At 41.8% G+C, this 18,517-nt stretch overlaps 1 protein-coding gene across 2 annotated transcripts; it reads right to left on the reverse strand.

Moving 5' to 3' along the window:
* Positions 1-8,201: 8,201 nt before the first annotated feature.
* Gapdhl6 (glyceraldehyde-3-phosphate dehydrogenase like 6) lies at positions 8,202-16,594 on the reverse strand. 2 transcript variants are annotated; one of them, NR_172072.1, is given in 2 exon segments: positions 8,202-11,300; positions 16,536-16,594. NR_172072.1 is itself a non-coding variant. In NM_001394060.2 (1 exon), exon 1 carries the CDS (start codon positions 11,250-11,252, stop codon positions 10,245-10,247), a length of 1,008 nt encoding a protein of 335 aa, NP_001380989.1. In that variant the 5' UTR covers positions 11,253-11,324; the 3' UTR covers positions 10,033-10,244.
* Between the last annotated feature and the right edge of the window lie 1,923 nt (positions 16,595-18,517).

The following is an 18,517-nucleotide window of genomic DNA, read 5'->3' on the forward strand; positions in this document are numbered from 1 at the left end:
TACCCCCCAATCACTGGAATTATTGTATACAGCTGTCTCTGGATTTTATGTGGGTACTGGTTCTCACAATTCAGGTCCTCATGCCTCATGCTGTGTGTCAAACACAGTACTGATTTAGCCACCTTTCAAGTCTCTGAAAAACAAGTTGAGTGGCAAAAAAAAAATACCCATTCTATTGCATATTTACCTATTCATTGTTCACTTACCAAATGTTTACAAAACACTTTTCCAGAGAGCTTTACCCTTCGGTGAGTATGACACAAATCATTCTATTACTGTGAGAGAGAAGTAAGTTATGCTGCTCTGTTGTATGGATAATACAATATGCTAAGGAACACGTAGAAATGAGGGATCATCCAGCCACGAGAGGCTAGTGACAGGGAAATTTTTGTTGACAATATAATCCTTAATTTGAAAAAAAGACTCAGCAGTTACCTTCCTTCCTTCTTTCCTTCCTCCCTCCATCTGTCCCTTCCTTCCTTTCTCCCATTTCCCTTTTCTTTTTCTTTTCTCCTCCTCTTCCTCATCCTCTTCTTCTTTGCCAGTAAGAGTTTATTGTGAGTCCATCAAAGTCATTTGGATATTTCTAAAAAAAAGAGATGAATGCTGAAGGTCCTGGGTGAATCATAAAACACCCGAGGAAAGCTCTTGTTTATATATATATATATTTTTATTATTGATTAGTATTCCTTTTTCTGTTTAATGTTTCTTTGTTGAGGTACAGACCTTAACCCTCCCCATATCTCACATACATTGTTCTCTTGTTCTATGTGGCTTCCAGCTGGGTTTTCTACCACGCATGATGGACTACTGCTAGATAGTCCCCTGCTGAAAGTAATTATACAGCTCATTCTTTTAAGTCTACTAAATTGAGCTCAAAATATTAAATTGTACATTAAAAAATTAAATCTTTTGCATTTTTATGCAATATCTTTCTCTATGGAATTTATTTAGTCAATATATTCTCTCTAGAGACCTGGTAACCCAGTTTACGAGAAGCTCAAAATGTCTGAGTCAAATGTACTAGTTCAACCTCTGTTTTCTTTCTTAATACGTTGAAATGAAACTGTTCTTTACTGAGTGTCCTGTGGATAAGGGGTCATTTTAGATTTTTTTTTCTTCTTATTGATTCTGTTAGATAAGGATTTGGTCAAAAAGGATCCACAACTTCTTTCAAGCTACTGTCTTAAGCAAGATAGCAAATGCCATAGCTTTCTTCTTCAAATACATCAGTATGTGTTTGATTAGTAAATTCAGGAGTCAACCACTTGTATGTTCTTTTAAAGAAAAAATTATTAAAACCCAAATGTGTATGTTTGTTTATAGCTTCTTTCTAGCTAAATGACTGCCCTCAATAGTTTTTAACAGAGAGTATATCTTTCCTTAAGGTGAAAATATTTACCGTCTGACCCATCAGTCAAAGTGTCATCAGTTGATGAACATATGAAAATGACTTTAATCAGTAAGTTTTTCTACTTGTAGAATTATCATTTTTTATCATTCTGAAGATGTTAGAGCTAATAATTTCATAACTGAATTATGACCTTAGAAAGAATTTGCTTTTATTATATGACAGGAAGGATGCTTGGATTGCAAGCAGCATTAGCGATTGTAAGAACTTTGTCAATCTAGATCATTTTCCTGGATTGAGATCAGTGAGCATTGCCATGAGTATACAAACTATGGGTTTGCTTGTGAGTACTTTTGTATGGACATTGGTTCCTGTGAATATCAAACCTGGTATAAAAAATTCAGAACAGGTTTAAGGTCAAATATAATGGGTGTTTTGACTTGGTGATCTTTTAGAATATTACAGCTTTGGCAACAGCAATGATTATCATGTAGTGTGTCTAAAGATGGGCCTATCCAAGGTGAAGATGATACAGTATATCTGAGCATGGGCGTACTCAGAGTGATTATAATGCAGTATGCCTGAAGTGGGCATATCGAACCTAACTATGTGTCTTAGTCACTGCCCTACTACTGTGAAGAGACACTCTGACTAAGGCAACACTTATAAAAGAAAGCATTGAATTGGGGCTTGTGTAGGGTTTCAGAGGTTTGGTCCATTCTCAACATGACCAGGAGTATGGTACCCTGCACTGCACTGACGCAGTAGCTGAGACCTACGTCCTGATTCAAAGGCTTTGTAGAAAAACTGTAGTCCAGCAACATGGCTGCTCTGGCACAGGATCACATCTGAAATTATGATCCAGGTGGGATTTAGACATATTCTTAGTACATACATTTAATCCTTAGCAGTGAAGGTAAGATTAGTTTGTAGAAGGAAACAGACATGTTGAAAGTGAAAGTGAAGTCTAATTGAGGAGCAGACAAAATGACACATAACAGAAGTATTTGATAGAATGAGTCAGAGATAGGGTGCACCCAATCACATGAGAACAGAGGAAGAGAAGCTACTTAAGAGCAGAGAGAGAGAGAGAGAGAGAGAGAGAGAGAGAGAGAGAGAGAGAGAGAGAGAGAGAGAGAGAGGCTGGTTAAGGAGGCTTGAACTCCAGAGACTGTAGACCCTAAAGGGATGGTAGACATTTCACCTGACTCCTAGGAAACCAGGCCTGTCACTAGCCCACAGTCCTCCATAGATTTGTGGCCATCAGTCATGTAAAGGGCAATGCCCCAAGCCCCTCTACAGGTAGAGGACATGACCATAGGTCATACAGGCTCAAGACAGATCTCCATTATAATGAGGTACCTAAAGGTCTGGAGGCTTAGTCAATGAATTTTCCTCCCCAAACACTCCTCCCTGCAAAAGGTATTTAATTTCAGACCCACTCTGAGAAGTGGGGTGCAGTTTTACTCATCCACTCTGCCATGACAATAAATGCCTTAAAATCACAGACTCTCTTTTATCCAGATCCGTTGTGGGGAGTCACAGAAAAGGCCTTCACCTACAGAGCTGCCATCTAATGTCCCGAAGAAAGCCTCCTTGTACTCCCAGCAGTGACAGCCACCAAGATCATGCCTATCACAGTCAAGCCAAGGACTCCCCTTCCCCTGTGGGACCAGTTAGAGTTCCCCCATTTTTCCCCCTTGGACCCAGGCTAGATCCAGCCCCACAAGCCCCGACTATGATTTTAGCTCTTCCACGGAATCCCAGCAGCATCTGGATGCCCTGAGAACCAGATGGCCCTAGCCTCCTTGCATGCCCAGGGTCCCCTGAGCCAGCTCCAGCCACAGCCTGACACCCGCCCAGTGGCAGAGTTGGGTAATCAGTCAACTTCTCATGTCCTGCCTCCCTGAGCAGCCTGATCCCTGTGGTGGAGCAGACACAGGCTCCCACCATTAATCCTACAGTGGTGGTGGGTGGTGTATATACGTGGCAGTTTTTACTGGGATTGTTCTAAAGAGACAGGTGACAGACAGAACACCTAGACACAGGTGAAGACAAAACTGGCTGTAGAATAAGAAGGAGCTAGATGATTAGAACATATTGCCAAAATTAGTATGAGACCAGGTACAGCAATTCAGTCGGAAGCTGAGAAAAGACATATTAAATCAGTCAGTTTGGATGATTAGATTGTGAGAAGACTAGAAACTTCTAGACTTAGGCCTAGGGATAGTTAGAACAGAGGTAGAAGCAGAGATAGAACAGAAATAGTCATATATTTGCACAGCTTGGGTACAGCTCTCATCTTATCACTTCATCTGAAGAAATGAAAGAGAAGATGGAGAGGGGCTGGAGAGATGGCTTAGCAGTGAAGAGCACTGACTGCTCTTCCAGAGGTTCTGAGTTCAAACCCAGCAACCACATGGTGGCTCACAACCATCTGTAATGAAACCTGATGCCTTCTTCTGGTGTGTCTGAAGACAGCTACAGTGTACTTACATACATAAAATAAATAAATCTTTTTAAAAAGAAAGTGACAAAACAGGCTCAGAGAGGCACCTGGACTCTCTGTGAGTTTTGAAACCTCAGAGCCCACTGCCATTACACATATTGCTGAACCTCAAAGCTCACTCCCATTGAGATATTTCCTTCAGCAAGGCCACAGCTACTCACGCAAGGACACATCTCCTAATCCTTTTCAATGAGTGCCCGTTCCTGATGAGTACACATTCAAATATAGGAGCCTAGGGGCCACTCTTGTTCAGACCATCACATCATGTTTTAAGACTGAGTGGCATTGGGGCTGGGGATTTAGCTCAGTGGTAGAGCGCTTACCTAGGAAGCGCAAGGCCCTGGGTTCGGTCCCCAGCTCTGAAAAAAAGAACCAAAAAAAAAAAAAAAAAAAAAAAAGACTGAGTGGCATTGTCCCACTAACTTTTGAGGAATGTCGATGCAGATGTAGAGGTAATACTGATATAAAATATAATATGGCATTATGGGATGTAGCTGGCGGGGCCTACGCCTAGTGCCCCTGAGAAATCACACTATGCAAGAGACCTGGTATGAAAGGGGGCTTATTTGAGGGGAGGGGAGTAAGGGCTTGGATGAGGGTAGAGGCAGAAAGACGAGTAGAGCCATGAGGACAGAGAAACAGGACAGATAAGGATGAGAAAAAGGACAGAAAGGGGGAGAAAGACACAAGCTGGGAGCACATGGGGAGAGGGGTAGGGAATGAGGGAGGGGGAGAGAGAGACTTGGAGTGGCAAGCAGTCCTTTTATATGCAGCCCACACCTTGCAGCAGGTAATGGCAGATGATAAAGTAAGCCTTTTCTAGGACCCTGGGACTGGCCTAGAGGAGTCACCTGTAAGCCAACAGCTGTCCACAGTTTTGGTTAACTTTCCTACAAAGGAAGACCTCAGTTTGCCTGCCTTCCCTACTGTCAGACAATTTTGGTTTCATGGAGCCATATTTGATCCCCCAATTAGAGGCATATCTATTCTCCTTATTAGAATAACTTGCATACAATAATCTCCCTAAATGCTTGGTGCATTTAATTGTGTACCTGTTTTCTCCTTCCTCTTCTACCCAATGATTACCTTCTACAGCAAATATTTTATTGTCTGTATCCTGACTCTATATCCTGAGGGCAGCAGTTGCTCTACAAAAAGGGAAACTATTCCTGCCATATCGATTGTGTGTGTGTGTGTGTGTGTGTGTGTGTAGATTACTAACATGATAGTGTGTTTGAAATGTGTCTAGCACATAGCTATGACTAGGAACATGGTCGCCATGGGCATCCCCAAAGAACATAAAATGGGCAGTGGAAGTTCATTAATGATAGTTTTTAGAGCTACTAAAACTCCAGATTTATCCCCACTAGATACAGCTAATTGACTATATTTATCCCATCTTTACCTTAAAGCAAAGCCACATCTTGACTATCTTTGACCCATGAACATAGTACAAGATCTAAGTGCAGCGGAAGTCCCTGTCTGCTCAGCAGCTTCTGCCTCCTTCAGACTCTCCTCTCCCACTGTCCCTGCTGAACTGTACACTGTTATATTGACATCTCACGGGTCAGTTTATACATACCAGGGTCTTTGTAGTTCTGGAAAGGAGTCTCTCCCTAATTTCTTAGACACACTAACACTACTTCTTTTTAAGACTTTCTTTCTAAGTCTTTTTGCACTGCAAGGCTTCCCAGATCGAGGCGTATGTTTCCATCTAGCTAGATCAAACGATGTTGTACAAGTTTTGTGTCCATTGTACACTCTCAACATTGCTCTTTCCACACCGCAAGGAGCATTAAAATGATTGATTCACGTGTCTGTCTTCTTTGCTATATTGTCAGCTTTAGAGGATAAAGGCTATGCTGCAATTTTAGTGTTCTGTGTAGAGTTGGTACGCAAGAAATATGTATTGAATTACTGCATTGAAATGTAGGATGCCCGGTACACTGTTAAATACAGTTGACAATTTCATAGACCTTGAAATTACTTTACTATTCAAAGACTACTTGTGGCAAATTCAGGAAAACTCACCTGTACCTGAGCTTATCTGCTTATGGCTGTGAAGCTACTATTATTTTGTTATGGAATCAGAATTACTGTCAAGAATTTAATATGTCAAGAATAGAAAGGAAAACCTTTTACATTATGTTATTTTAAAAGATACTTACTTCACCTCTGTTAAATTCCAGGTTCAAAATGTCCGATAATTCCACTCTTTTTAGTCATACATACCCTCTCAAAAATACTTCAGCACTTCCAATAGTGACCCTGGGCTCCAACCTCATAGGTAGCAATGAATAGCCTAGTAAGAGCACCAGTGGAAGGGGAAGCCCTTGGTCCTGCCAAGACTGAACCCCCAGTGAACGTGATTGTTGGGGGGAGGGCGGTAATGGGGAGAGGATGGGGAGGGGAACACCCATATAGAAAGGGAGGGGGAGGGGTTAAGGGGATGTTGGCCCAGAAACCAGGAAAGGGAATAACAATCAAAATGTAAATAAGAAATACTCAAGTTAATAAAGATAAAAAAAATACTTCCGCACTTCCAATAGTGACTTTTTTTAAATGTTGAGAGAAAAGATTTAATTTTTAATAGTTACACCACTTAATTTGTGAATTTGATGAAATGCATTAGTGGGCTGAGAGAAAAACCAAGATGGCTTTTTTTCTTTTTTCTATATGAAGTGGAATCTCAGAGACCTAGTTCCAATAATGGAGAATAAATAAAATATTAATATACTGAGGAAATCTACCCAGAAACCAAAATTTTATCTCTTCATGATAAATAATATCCACATGGAGACATCTGTTTCTTTATTCAGTGCCTCAGGATTGAGTTTTCTCTCCGTGTCAGGTAATACACGCAGGGTGGGCAGGTTATGGCTGTAAATCAGAGATGAACTTAAAGCTTAGTGAGAAGACAGACAAGTAAACATTAATTAGGCTTCAAGCTGACAGGTGTTAAGAGATAAGTATTAGGTGCCACCCATGGAGATTAGAGGACAATGTCCCTTGTCATGGGGGTGTGGAGAGGGAAAGCAGGGGAGGGAAGAATGACATTTCTGTGTGCTGTGCCCCAGCTGTCATTTGTACTCATTTTGAACTTCATTCTCTTAAACCACTGCTCACTTTCTTCACACAGGCATATACTTTAAACTCTCAGTTAGTTCACCAACTTGAAGTTTTCAGGTCCCCCTACTCCCCTTAAAGTACTGGCAGTAGTACTAAAGTCTCGGTATTCACTGGGTGTTCAATAAACAGCACCCCCAATCACTAATTGGTAATCATCTCCTGCCCAAGCTTCTCCTGAGCCTTGTTTCACAAATAAAGCAGGTGCCTTCCTTCTGGTTTACAAGCCAAGCTGTCTAGGAGAGCACTCGGGGAGCCTTTTAGGAGCAGCACAAACTCTTTCATTGTTAAGGAGATTTATGGGGCTCATCTGCCTGGCGTGGTGCAGAAACTCTGCCATTAAAAGAAAAAGGGCAATACCTTCAGAACAGAACAAAGTCAACTGTTTTTAATCTTCTAAGACATTAACATGATAATGTCACTGTTCCTCCAAGGGTGACTAGCCTGCTAATAAATATGCAGATGCCATTCAGAGAGACACAAGGGGCAGGCTATTAGGAGAAATGTTTATAGTCTGTTGCTCCAGGAAAAAAATGGGCTTTCTCCTTTGACCTTTTTTATTTTTTCCTATAGCTACATTTTCATTGAGAAATCTATAGACAAGAATTTAGGTAAAACATGGAGACATCGTCGTTGTCGTCGTCGTCGTCATCATCATCATCATCATCATCACAACCACCACCATCATCACCACCACCTTCATCATCATTATTGATTTTTTTTCCAGGTAACAGTATGTGGTTTCAAACTGATCTGAAAATAGCATACTTGAAAAAGTGCTTTTAAGTACTGTGCAATTGAAAGATTTGCTCTGATCACAATGCTGGCCAGAGAATTTTGAGTTTTCTGTAGATAATGTGGAATTTTCTTAAGACTTTTAAGCAAAGGAGTTATAGATGTGTTTCAGGAAGATTGGATTATGTATTCACCATTATAATAATTTGAACTTTTCTCTAAAAGCTAACTTTAGATCACCACAAGTCAGATAATTTAAATATCTTCAAAGCTCTTTATCACTAGACCGGATGTGTGTGGTAGCCATAAAAAGTGATTCTGTTGCAGACTGTAACAGTGTATCAAAAGAGAAGCTGAAAGACCACACTTTGCTGGGACCAAGAGTAGGGCAGCTGTAGAGATCTGTGTGAGTCAAGAATTCTCTAGAACTCTTCCTTTGAAAAAGTCAGTTAAGGCTTTGTTCAAAATGCAAATTTCTTGTTTTTATTAGCTATATTTCTTTATTTACATTTCAAATGTTATTCCCTTTCCCAGTTTCCTGTCCATAACCCCCCCATCCTCTCCCCCTCCCCACCCTGACATTCCCCTTACTGGGGGTCCAACCTTGGCAGGACCAAAGGTTTCCCCTTCCACTGATGCCCCAACAAGGCTATTCTCTGCTACATATGCAGTTGGAGCCCAGAGTCAGTCCATGTATAGTCTTTGGGTAGTGGTTTAGTCCCTGGAAGCTCTGGTTGATTGGCATTGTTGTTCTTATGGGGTTGCAAGCCCCTTCAGCTCTTTCAATCCTTAAAATGCAAATTTCTAGGCCAGGGCATTCGGTTTAGGTTAAGTTGCATGACCTTTTTTGCAGTAAGCTAAAGTCTCATCACTAAAAATCACAGTTGAATAATATCCTGGAAAAAGTGCTGAACAGATACATCCTCAACAAGATACATTGAAACACAGGGCAAGACACGTGCCACTCCAAGAACATCCTCCCCCACTGCCTATGCTCCCTCTCAGGATCATCAAGGCACTGCATGAGAGGGCCGCTTGGTCTTTTCAGACTTTAGTTCCTTATCTGATGATCTCTGCAAGAAATCAGGACGCTTACTCCATACACACACCCTGTGTTTTCAGGGAGCCCAGCACAACAACTAAAAGAATATATAGAAGTTTGCAGTGCCCAAAATATGTATCTTACTTCATTTGATGACTGCAATATTTTGGCTCTGTGCATGTGTGTTTGTGTTTGTGTGTGTGTGTGTGTGTGTATGTATGTGTGTGTGTGGATGTGGATGTGGATGTATGTGTGTGGGTGTGCTTTTTTTAAGGTCAAGAAATATCAGGAAAAAATAGCTTAAACTTATTTGTCTGGTACTTGGTGGGCAAATATGAATCATAATCCAAGCTCTCTTACTTTCTTCATTGCTAGTTATTTGAGTGTCAGACCCTCGAACTAGGTTTCAAGTTTTAATGACTAAGACCTTTGTTCACATGTTGATCTTATATTGTGCCCAAATTTATTTATTTATTTTAAATTTTAAGTGAATAATAAGTGGGCTAGATAAAAGAATAAAAAATATGATCTTCACACTTATAGTGCCTAATCTTTCAGAAAAAGAGGGATTTGTGAACACAGGATAATACAATGAACGTGTCTTTCTTTTATTTGTAAAAATGCTGTATTTGGAATTTATCTTGAAATTTAGTATTTGGAAAAGTAGAGAGATATAGTGATCACACAGTAGCAGAACTCTGGAGGTTGAGCTCTCCTGCTGTCAGGAGTGATACATTTTCTTTAATATTAACATATAAAGATAAACAAACAAATCTCTAAATGTTGAACTAATGGGTTGGCAGTGAGCCAGTATTCCCTAGAGTTTTATCATGCACACCTGTAATCAGAATGATCTAGGAGGCAGCTGTCAGCAGTGCTATAATCTCTGATAGACTTTGAGCTTTGGACTCCCTTGGTTAAATTTAATTTGACACTCAGTTTTAAATCTGGAATACAGCATGGCACAATCTTAACTGTAAGAGATATGAGGCAACGGTCATTCTGCTAACAGGGCTTTCTTTTGCAAGTCTTATCCACAATCAAGAACATTTAATTGATACTTTATAGACTTACACCCTCCTAGAACTAACAAGAAGTCTTAGAAATGCTGAAGGGGAAAGAATGTCTTGAAATTCTTGTGTCATTAAAGGAATCAACTTCTTACCTTGTTATTGGAGAACATGTATGTAACACATACACAAGATGATGTGTTATTCAGAAGTCTGCTGCTGGCTTTCAGAGGGAGACTAAGTAGTATATATAATAATATTTTTTTGGGTGCAGCGAACTTTATTGATGGTATTCAAGAGAGTAGGGAGGGCTCCCTAGGCCCCTCCTGTTATTATGGGGATCTGGGATGGAATTGTGAGGGAGATGCTCAGTGTTGGGGGTTGAGTTGGGATGGGGACTCCTCAGCAACCGAGGGCCTCTCTCTTGCTCTCAGTATCCTTGTTGGGCTGGGGTGGGTGGGTCTGGGTTTCTTACTCCTTCAAGGCCATGTAGGCCATGAGGTCAACCACCCTGTTGCTGTAGCCATATTCATTGTCATACCAGGAAATGAGCTTTACAAAGTTGTCACTGAGAGCAATGCCAGCCCCAACATCAAAGGTGGAAGATTGGAAGTTGCTGTTGAAGTTACAGGAGACAACCTGGTCCTCAGTGTAGCCCAGGATGCCCTTTAGTGGGCCTTCAGATGCCTGCTTCACCACCTTCTTGATGTCATCATACTTGGCAGGTTTCTCCAGGCAGCATGTCAGAGCCACAACGGATACATTGGGGGTAGGAACACGGAAGGCCATACCAGTGAACTTCCCGTTCAGCTCTGGGATGACCTTGTCCACAGCCTTGGCAGCACCAGTGGATGCAGGGATGATGTTCTGACCTGCCCCATGGCCTTCACACCACAGCTTTCCAGAGGGGCTATCCACAGTCTTCTGAGTGGCAGTGATGGCATGGACTGTGGTCATGAGCCCTTCCTCGATGTCAAAGTTGTCATGGATGACCTCGGTCAGGGGGGCTAAGCAGTTGGTGGTGCAGAATGCATTGCTGACAATCTTGAGGGAGTTGTCATATTTCTTGTGGTTCACACCCATTACAAACATGGGGGCATCAGCTGAAGGGGCGGAGATGATGACCCCTTTGGCTCTACCCTTCAAGTGAGCCCCAGCCTTCTCCATGGTGGTGAAGATGCCAGTAGACTCCACGACATACTCAGCACCAGCGTCACCCCATTTGATGTTAGCAGGATCTTGCTCCTGGAAGGTGGTGATGGGCTTCCCGTTGTTGACAAGCTTCCCATTCTCAGCCTTGACTGTGCCGTTGAACTTGCCGTGGGTAGAGTCATACTGGAACATGTAGACCATGTAGTTGAGGTCAATGAAAGGGTCATTGATGGCAACAGTCTCCACTTTGCCAGATGCAGAGGAGAAGGCAGCCCTGATAACCAGGCGCCCAATACGGCCAAATCCATTCACACTGACCTTCACCATCTTGTCTATGAGACGAGGCTGGCACTGCACGAGAAGATGCGGCTGTCTCTGGAACAGGGAGGAGCAGAGAGTATATATAATAATTTAAGGTTCATATTACCCACCTTCGAAATGAGAATACCCATCTCATAAGATACTGTTAAAATTCAGCAAATTAACACATACAATTCATTTTGTATATAATGAGCCTTTAAAATTTCAGAACTAGGAAGATGGTTCAGTGGATAAAGTCCTCAACAGCACAGAAACAAAACAAAAATCAGATGTATAACATGCCTGTAACTCCAGCTCTTGTAGTATGATGAAGACAGGAGATAGAATATCATCAGGTAGTTTTAGGGGAAGGAACCCCAAAATATCATATGACACTGTGATCTGTTCCAAAGATTAAGACATAACTGTCTCCTACCTTAAGACTTAATTCAGCTTATTCCATCAAGGAAATGGGAAGAATAATAATACCTTAATGCTACAACATACTACACCCAAGATCAGACATTTATAGAACTTCAGCATACCCAAAGGTCCTTCTTTTCTGTGTTAAAACCAAAACAAAATACTCATAGAAGAAAATGCAGAGGTACAGTGTGGAGCAGAGACTGAAGGAAAGGCCATCCACAGACTGCCCCACATGGGGAGCCATTCCATATAAGGCACCAAACCAAGACACTATTGTGGATGCCAAGAAGTGATTGCTGACCTGAGCCTGATATATCTATCTTCTGAGAGGCTCTGCCAGAGCCTGACAAATACAGAGGCAGATGCCCATAGCCAACCATTGGACTAAACATTGGATCCCCAAGGAAGGAGTGAGAGAAAGGACTGAAGTAGCTGAAGGGGTTTGCATAAGAAGAACAACAATAACAACCAACCAGATCCCACCAGAGTTCCCAGGAACTAAACCACCATCCAAAGAGCACACGTGGAGGGACCCATGGCTCCAGCTGCATATGTAGCAGAGGATGCCTTTGTTGGACATCAATAGGAGGAGAGGCCCTTGGCCCTGAGAAGGCTTGATTTCCCAGTGTAGAGAAATGCCAGGGCGGGAAGTGGGAAGGGACGGCTGGATGGGTGGGAGAACTCTCATAGAAGACAGGAGAGGAAGGATGGGATAGGTGGTTTCTAGAGGGGAAACCACGAAAGGGGATAACATTTGAAATGTAAATACATAAAATATCCAATTAAAATAAACTAAAATGAACAAACAACAAAATCAAAATGTAACTGTGTTTGTGTGTGTGTGTGTGTGTGTGTGTGTGTGTGTGTGTGTGTGTGTGTGTGTTGCAGGGTGTGGGGAGGGCTCGAGACAGGGTTTCTCTGTGTAGCTGTGTAGCTCTGGCTGTCCTGGAACTCACTCTGCAGACGAGGCTGGCCTCAACCTCAGAGATCCTCCTGCCTCTGCCTCCCAAGTGCTGGAATTAAAGGCATGAGTCACACCTGGCAATTTATCTATCTGTCCATCTGTCAATCTGTCTATCTTATTTAGATTGTGGTTAAAGGCAAGAGCATGCTCTCCGTGATACTATGAGCTTTCTCTATATTTTCTGCCACTCCCCATTCTTCCTCCATGCACCTGCTTGCCAAACTCCATTGATGAATATATTGGTGGTTCCTCTAGACTGTGAATTAAAAGGTATGACTTACTCTCTTCCTATTTTCTATCGAACCCCTGACAAAACCACTAAGATTGTCAACTCACTCGTTTATTGTTTTTCTCTTCCACTTGAAAAAGTATGATGTCCCGAAGTTTTCTACTGAGTCTGTTTTAAATCATTTTATTAATAAGACTAAGAATTTCAAAGAAATAGCCTTGGCTCACACTATTTATACGCATACTTTTGGAAAATATCTGGAGCACTGGATTGAAATGACTTGCCCAATAGCATAGATAAGGAGTCCTATACTAGCCTGACATTTGAGTTATCTCAGAACAGACACTGAAATGCCCTTAGAAGTGAAAAAGATTTATTGATCTGGGCAAACCTCACAGGATGGTAAAGCAGAGCTGCAATCTATAAAAATGAAAGAAGAGAGGAAGTGAGTGAGATGGGGTGGGGAAGAGCCTCAGCTTCAAATGCTGGTCTGGTGGCTGAGGACTTCCTGGGAAGTGAACGAGCTACACTCAGGTAGTTCCCACATATGCCAATAACTAAAGGCCACCAAGTAACTACATTTGTGGCAATTGAATGACGTGTTCTTTCTTGAAGGAAGATCTAAGGGCCTACCTCAAACTTGTTAAATCTAGTAAAGGGATTCTACTAAATCAAAAAGTGGTGACGACCTTTAAAGGCTCACATCATTCAAAGCTAAGACACTTGGTAACTAAAGGATAAAACTTTTAAAATAAGATGAAAACTTTGATGTATGTGGTCAAAATGCATTCAGAACTGTATGAATGTAAATGCACCTATTCCCAGATTTCAAGGCTCTAAGGCTCCAAGGAATCATACATACATACATACATACATATAATATATATATACATAAATTATATATGTGATATATATACATATACATATATATATTGAGAATATATACATTCTGTATTCTTGATTTGGGAACAGATATATTTGAGTTCTTGGTTCTATTAATTTGTAGGTTTTCTAAGGCAGATTAGCCAGCCACTAGTAGAAAGTTAATTTCTAAACATATTGAATTATTAATTCATCAGATGGTGAATCATTTCTCTATTTAATATTCCAGATGTTAGTTTTCAGTGTCAAACAGAAGACACAGTTCCTCATATTAAACATACAGTAGCAAAAGTTTCATTATAAAGCATGATCATTACATTAAAAAACAGGATATTACAAAAGAATAGAATGGGGATGAGTGTAAGTGGGGCAGAGTGAAACCACCACCTGGACCACTCTGTGGGTGGAAAGGAAAGTTTATGTGGAGAATAAGTTGCTTGTCTCTCTACAAGAATAGAGGCCAGCCACTCGGGAGGAAAGCACGTGGATGTTTTGCAGTTGGCAAAATGGCATCTTTGAGCATATGCAGCCTATTAGGATTAATCAGGACCTAGATGGCCTTGCCTGAAGTGGTTGAGAACTGAAACAGGTGAGGAAGGCTCCTGGTAAACAGAAACCCATCTTCAGAAATTCCTGAGGAAGGCTGCATTTAGGCTTCTGTTTACACAGTAACAACCTTTCCTTCGGTTTACTGGCTCAGAGCTCTGTTTAGGACATTGTTACCAGCACTATCATTCGGAGGTCCAGCTTTGGAGGTACCAGGTACTAGGATAGAGAAGGAGGTGGCAGAAGGTTTTGTTTGTGCAAATGGCATTCGAGTTGAGACAGGGATGGTTAGAGACAACAAAAATAGGAAGAATTTCGATTTCCAGCAAAAAAACACAGCACTGTAGCTGTGTAACTGTGAAGATGTGAAGATGTAGCTGTGAAGTCAAAAGGAAGAAACCACAACCTTAGTTATGAATGGTAAACAGTAAAGAAGAGCTATGGGGTCTGGAGTGACAAGAGAGGGAATTTGAGTATTGGTAAGGAAACAGTAGATTTCTTTCCTCTTCCTCTTCCTCTTCCTCTTCCTCCTCCCCTTCTTCCTCCTCCCCCTCCCCTTCTTCCTCCTCCCCCTCCCCTCCTCCGCCTCCTTTCTTTTTTACCAGTACATTTTCTTAGGGAAATGCAAGGTGAGTTCACTGGCTACAAGAGTTTTTAAGTTATTGAAGGAGAAATGAGTTTAGTAACCAGGGGAGACTAAACTCACTGGGGACACATAGGAGATACCTGGGAGACATTTTGTGCCTCTGGGAATCCACAATGACTAAATTACAGTGATGTCCAGTGCATAGGTGGCACAGGCTTTGCATACTAATCTATTTAGTTGAAACCTAAAGAAATCTGGCAGCTGATTCTACTAAGAGTGAAAATCAGCCTATTTTTCTGTTTCTGTGTTAGTCCATTCAAGTATAAAGAACACTTTCTTATTTCTGTTCTGAACCATACTGAGACTGTCAGGGGTTTGGGGACAGGGACACAAGTCAGCAATGTCACTTTTAGCAGCCTGAGTCACCCCTTTTATCTATAGGGAGCTCAACTCTCAAACAACCTCCAAAAATCATGGCTGCCATGCAGAAAAGAATTCTAGAACTAGCCAATTTTTACGAATCAGAGTTTAGGTTTTATTAAGGATATTTGGAAATAGATTTTAAGCAAGAGAGTTAATGAAAAAAAGAGATGACCAGAAAGGAGAAAGTGACTCATGGATGTGGCCTTCTCAAAGCTGTCACTCTTCATCATTTTACAATAGTCGCATGTAGGACAAGTGGGTCGTGCTGCCAGACAGAAGACCTGGTAAGGTTGAATGAGCTCAGACCCCGGGAATCTCAGTGACCGGAGATCTGCAGGAGTTGTGCTGCTCTCTAACATTTCTGTACCTGCTCTGGAATATGTAGCCATGATACTCCACTGAGAGTCCTTCCCCTATGCAAATAGAGCATTACTGACATCTCTAACTGAGCCAATAGTAAACATCTACCCCTAAATCCCACCCCACCCCTCAATGTTTATATAGTTCCTGTCCACATGGACTAAAGCACACAAGTTATTTCACTGAGGATCATGTGCTCACACTCCTGCACCCTCGGCCTCTGGTGTAGTCACCACTGTCATAGCTGAGGAGAGACCCAGGACCTCAGCTGCCTTGATCTGAGCTGGCCACCCAAACATCCTTGCTTTGCTTCTGGCATTTCCAGCTGGATCAGAGCCCTGTGGAACCTATTTGTCCCAGCTTAGCTTCGCCTTCTGGTCAAACAGCAGGTGACACTCACATGGATTATTTTAGTAACTTTTGGAGTTAGTGTGTTTAAAGGACTGCTAAGGAATGTAAATGTAATCGCAGTGCGGTCCCTTAGAGACGCCTAACAAAATTACAAATGCTGAGGTGGCAATGTTGGAGGTAGACTATCTTTCTGGCAACACAAAAATGAACACTTTCATTTCACTTTAGGAAAAGGCTACTCAAGGTCATATCTATTCAGAGGTTAAGCCTAGTTCATGCCCTCCGTCATAGAAAATAGTTTTACCTAAAAGAATTTCATCTCTAGATTGGTGACCTTCACAGCTAATGTCGTTAATTATACTCTAGTTCTTATCTCTCAACTGGAGAGAAGCTTCAAACAGATTGTCCCCATACTTTTTCCTGTGTTTCTATCTTGCCTCAAGTCTAGGTCAAAACAATCACATTTAGGGAATGAAAATAAACTTACCTCCTTATTCAAAAAATGTTTACTCCCAGGTGGTAGTCAATGAAACTAATACTTACCGATCAAAGTCAACAGCTGGCTTAAAATACTGCAGGGTTCATATTTTGCTGCATCCACCAGTTCAAAGCTCTTGTGGGCCATTCTCAACAATACTGCCATCTTTTAACACCATTACTAGTTGCTGGTGTTCACGGGGGATGTTTCCAGGTACTCAGCCTTTTATCGAAAACATTGAAACACACACATACACACACACACACACACACACACACACACACACACACACACACAGAGAGAGAGAGAGAGAGAGAGAGAGAGAGAGAGAGAGAGAGAGATTTAAAAAGTTGCAAGGAAAATTTACTCAAAGGCAGGAGGTAACAGAGATCAGACTAGGCTCCAAGTCACATGAGTGATAAGAATGAAGGAAATGTTCAAGGGCCCCAAGTTCTCAATTGAATCTTCTTTTGTTGCAATCTAAGAAAAGGCTTGGATTGTTGTTAGGTCTCAAAGAAATCCTGGACAGATCTCACTCTCAGTACCTGTGCCTCTGTGAGGTTGAGGTTGGACCTCTCCCAGGACCCCTTGAATGAAACTCACAGAGGCGGTGCACAAACAAGAGGAGTTTTATTGTTCTAGCACGTTGGGACCACCCTGCTTCAAGTGGGTGACGGCCCTGAGCAGACTCTAATGGGATTATTTACATTTCATAAGGGCAGAATTCAGGCAACAGAAACTGGGCAAAATACTATTGGTGCAGCGAAGTGACCTTTAAACTGACCAGACTGTTCAGTATTTTCAAAAGAGGGTCAGGTGGGGGTCCACAGGTGGCTTTGTCTGACAGTTGGCTTGTGGATTTTCCAGGAACTAAGCTGGCTCTACCCTACCTGGAAGGGAGGGGTCTTAGTGCTCCAAAGTTTGTGGTGGAATTTTCCACTGGCCTTAGATTGACCCAACTCTGGCTCTTTCACCTCCTCTCCCCATTTCTCACCTCACCCCTACTCTAAACCTCTCACTCCTGAAAAGCTAGGGTTCTGCTTCTCTCCCCATAGCCAGATTCCTATAGAACTCAGCTATGGATTTCTTGGCCCAAGCCACTGACTGCCTGGAATTGATTTTATTCCACCAGGGCCACTTTTCTATTCTTATAAGTTAACATTAACGGACAACTAAGAATTTAATTGAAGATTATACCAATGTTACCATTAACCTTAAATCTCTTAGTTTTGTGTGCATTCAACTGAGACAATTGGAGTTGCTTTTAGCATGTGCAAAAGTCATTCTTCTTATTTAAGACTCACCTCTGATTTCAATCTTTTCTTTTACTCTTAGACTCCAGCGTTCTAGACCATAGAGCAGGTCAGGAGGGCATTTGCCCTCTGTAGAGAGGCTTTTGGGAAATATCCCCCAGAGCATTTGAGAGTCACAATTTCAATTACAAAGGCTGATGTGAATACAGGCTATCTGGGATTAGGTGAGGGTGAATGAGAGCAAAGCTTTTAACTCTATCCACCTTCCCTGGAGACTAACTTATTTCTTGGGAGGAATCAACATACAAGCTAATGCCAAGCTTTCCCATCTGGTCTATCAGCGGCTGCCTCTGCAGCTACAGTGGAAGTCTCAGTGAGAAAAGGCACTATCTCCCTTTGTCTGTATTTTCATTAACTGTACGGGGATACTTTTCCTGGTTGTAAGCTATGCCAGCAGAATCACGCCATTTGTGCTGCAGCAATACAGAGGCAGTATTTTCTCTTAAAATGTCTGCACTGTGTTTTGATTTGTATTTTAAAAAGGCAGGGGGACTTTAATGAAACTTTTGCTAGCACAGGGAAAATCTTGACATTAATCATTATACCATTATACAGAATGATGTAAAATTGTACCCCTCATGGCCCCAAAATGTGTACTCTTTATTTCTCCCAAATTACTTACTTTTAAAGTTCTTTCCTCCCTCCCTCCCTCTCCCCTCCCTCCCTTCCTCCCCCCCTACCCTTTCCCCCACCTCCTCCTCCTAATCCACCTTTTCTCTTCTCTTCCTCCTCTT

This window comes from Rattus norvegicus, chromosome 10 (genome assembly GCF_021556685.1).
Source record: "Rattus norvegicus strain SHRSP/BbbUtx chromosome 10, alternate assembly SHRSP_T2T, whole genome shotgun sequence".
NCBI classification, from domain to species: domain Eukaryota; kingdom Metazoa; phylum Chordata; class Mammalia; order Rodentia; family Muridae; genus Rattus; species Rattus norvegicus.

Coding starts and splice junctions, on each gene's coding strand:
- Gapdhl6 (NM_001394060.2), bottom strand. CDS start 11,252: ATGGTGAAGGTCAGTGTGAATGGATTTGGCCGTATTGGGCGCCTGGTT.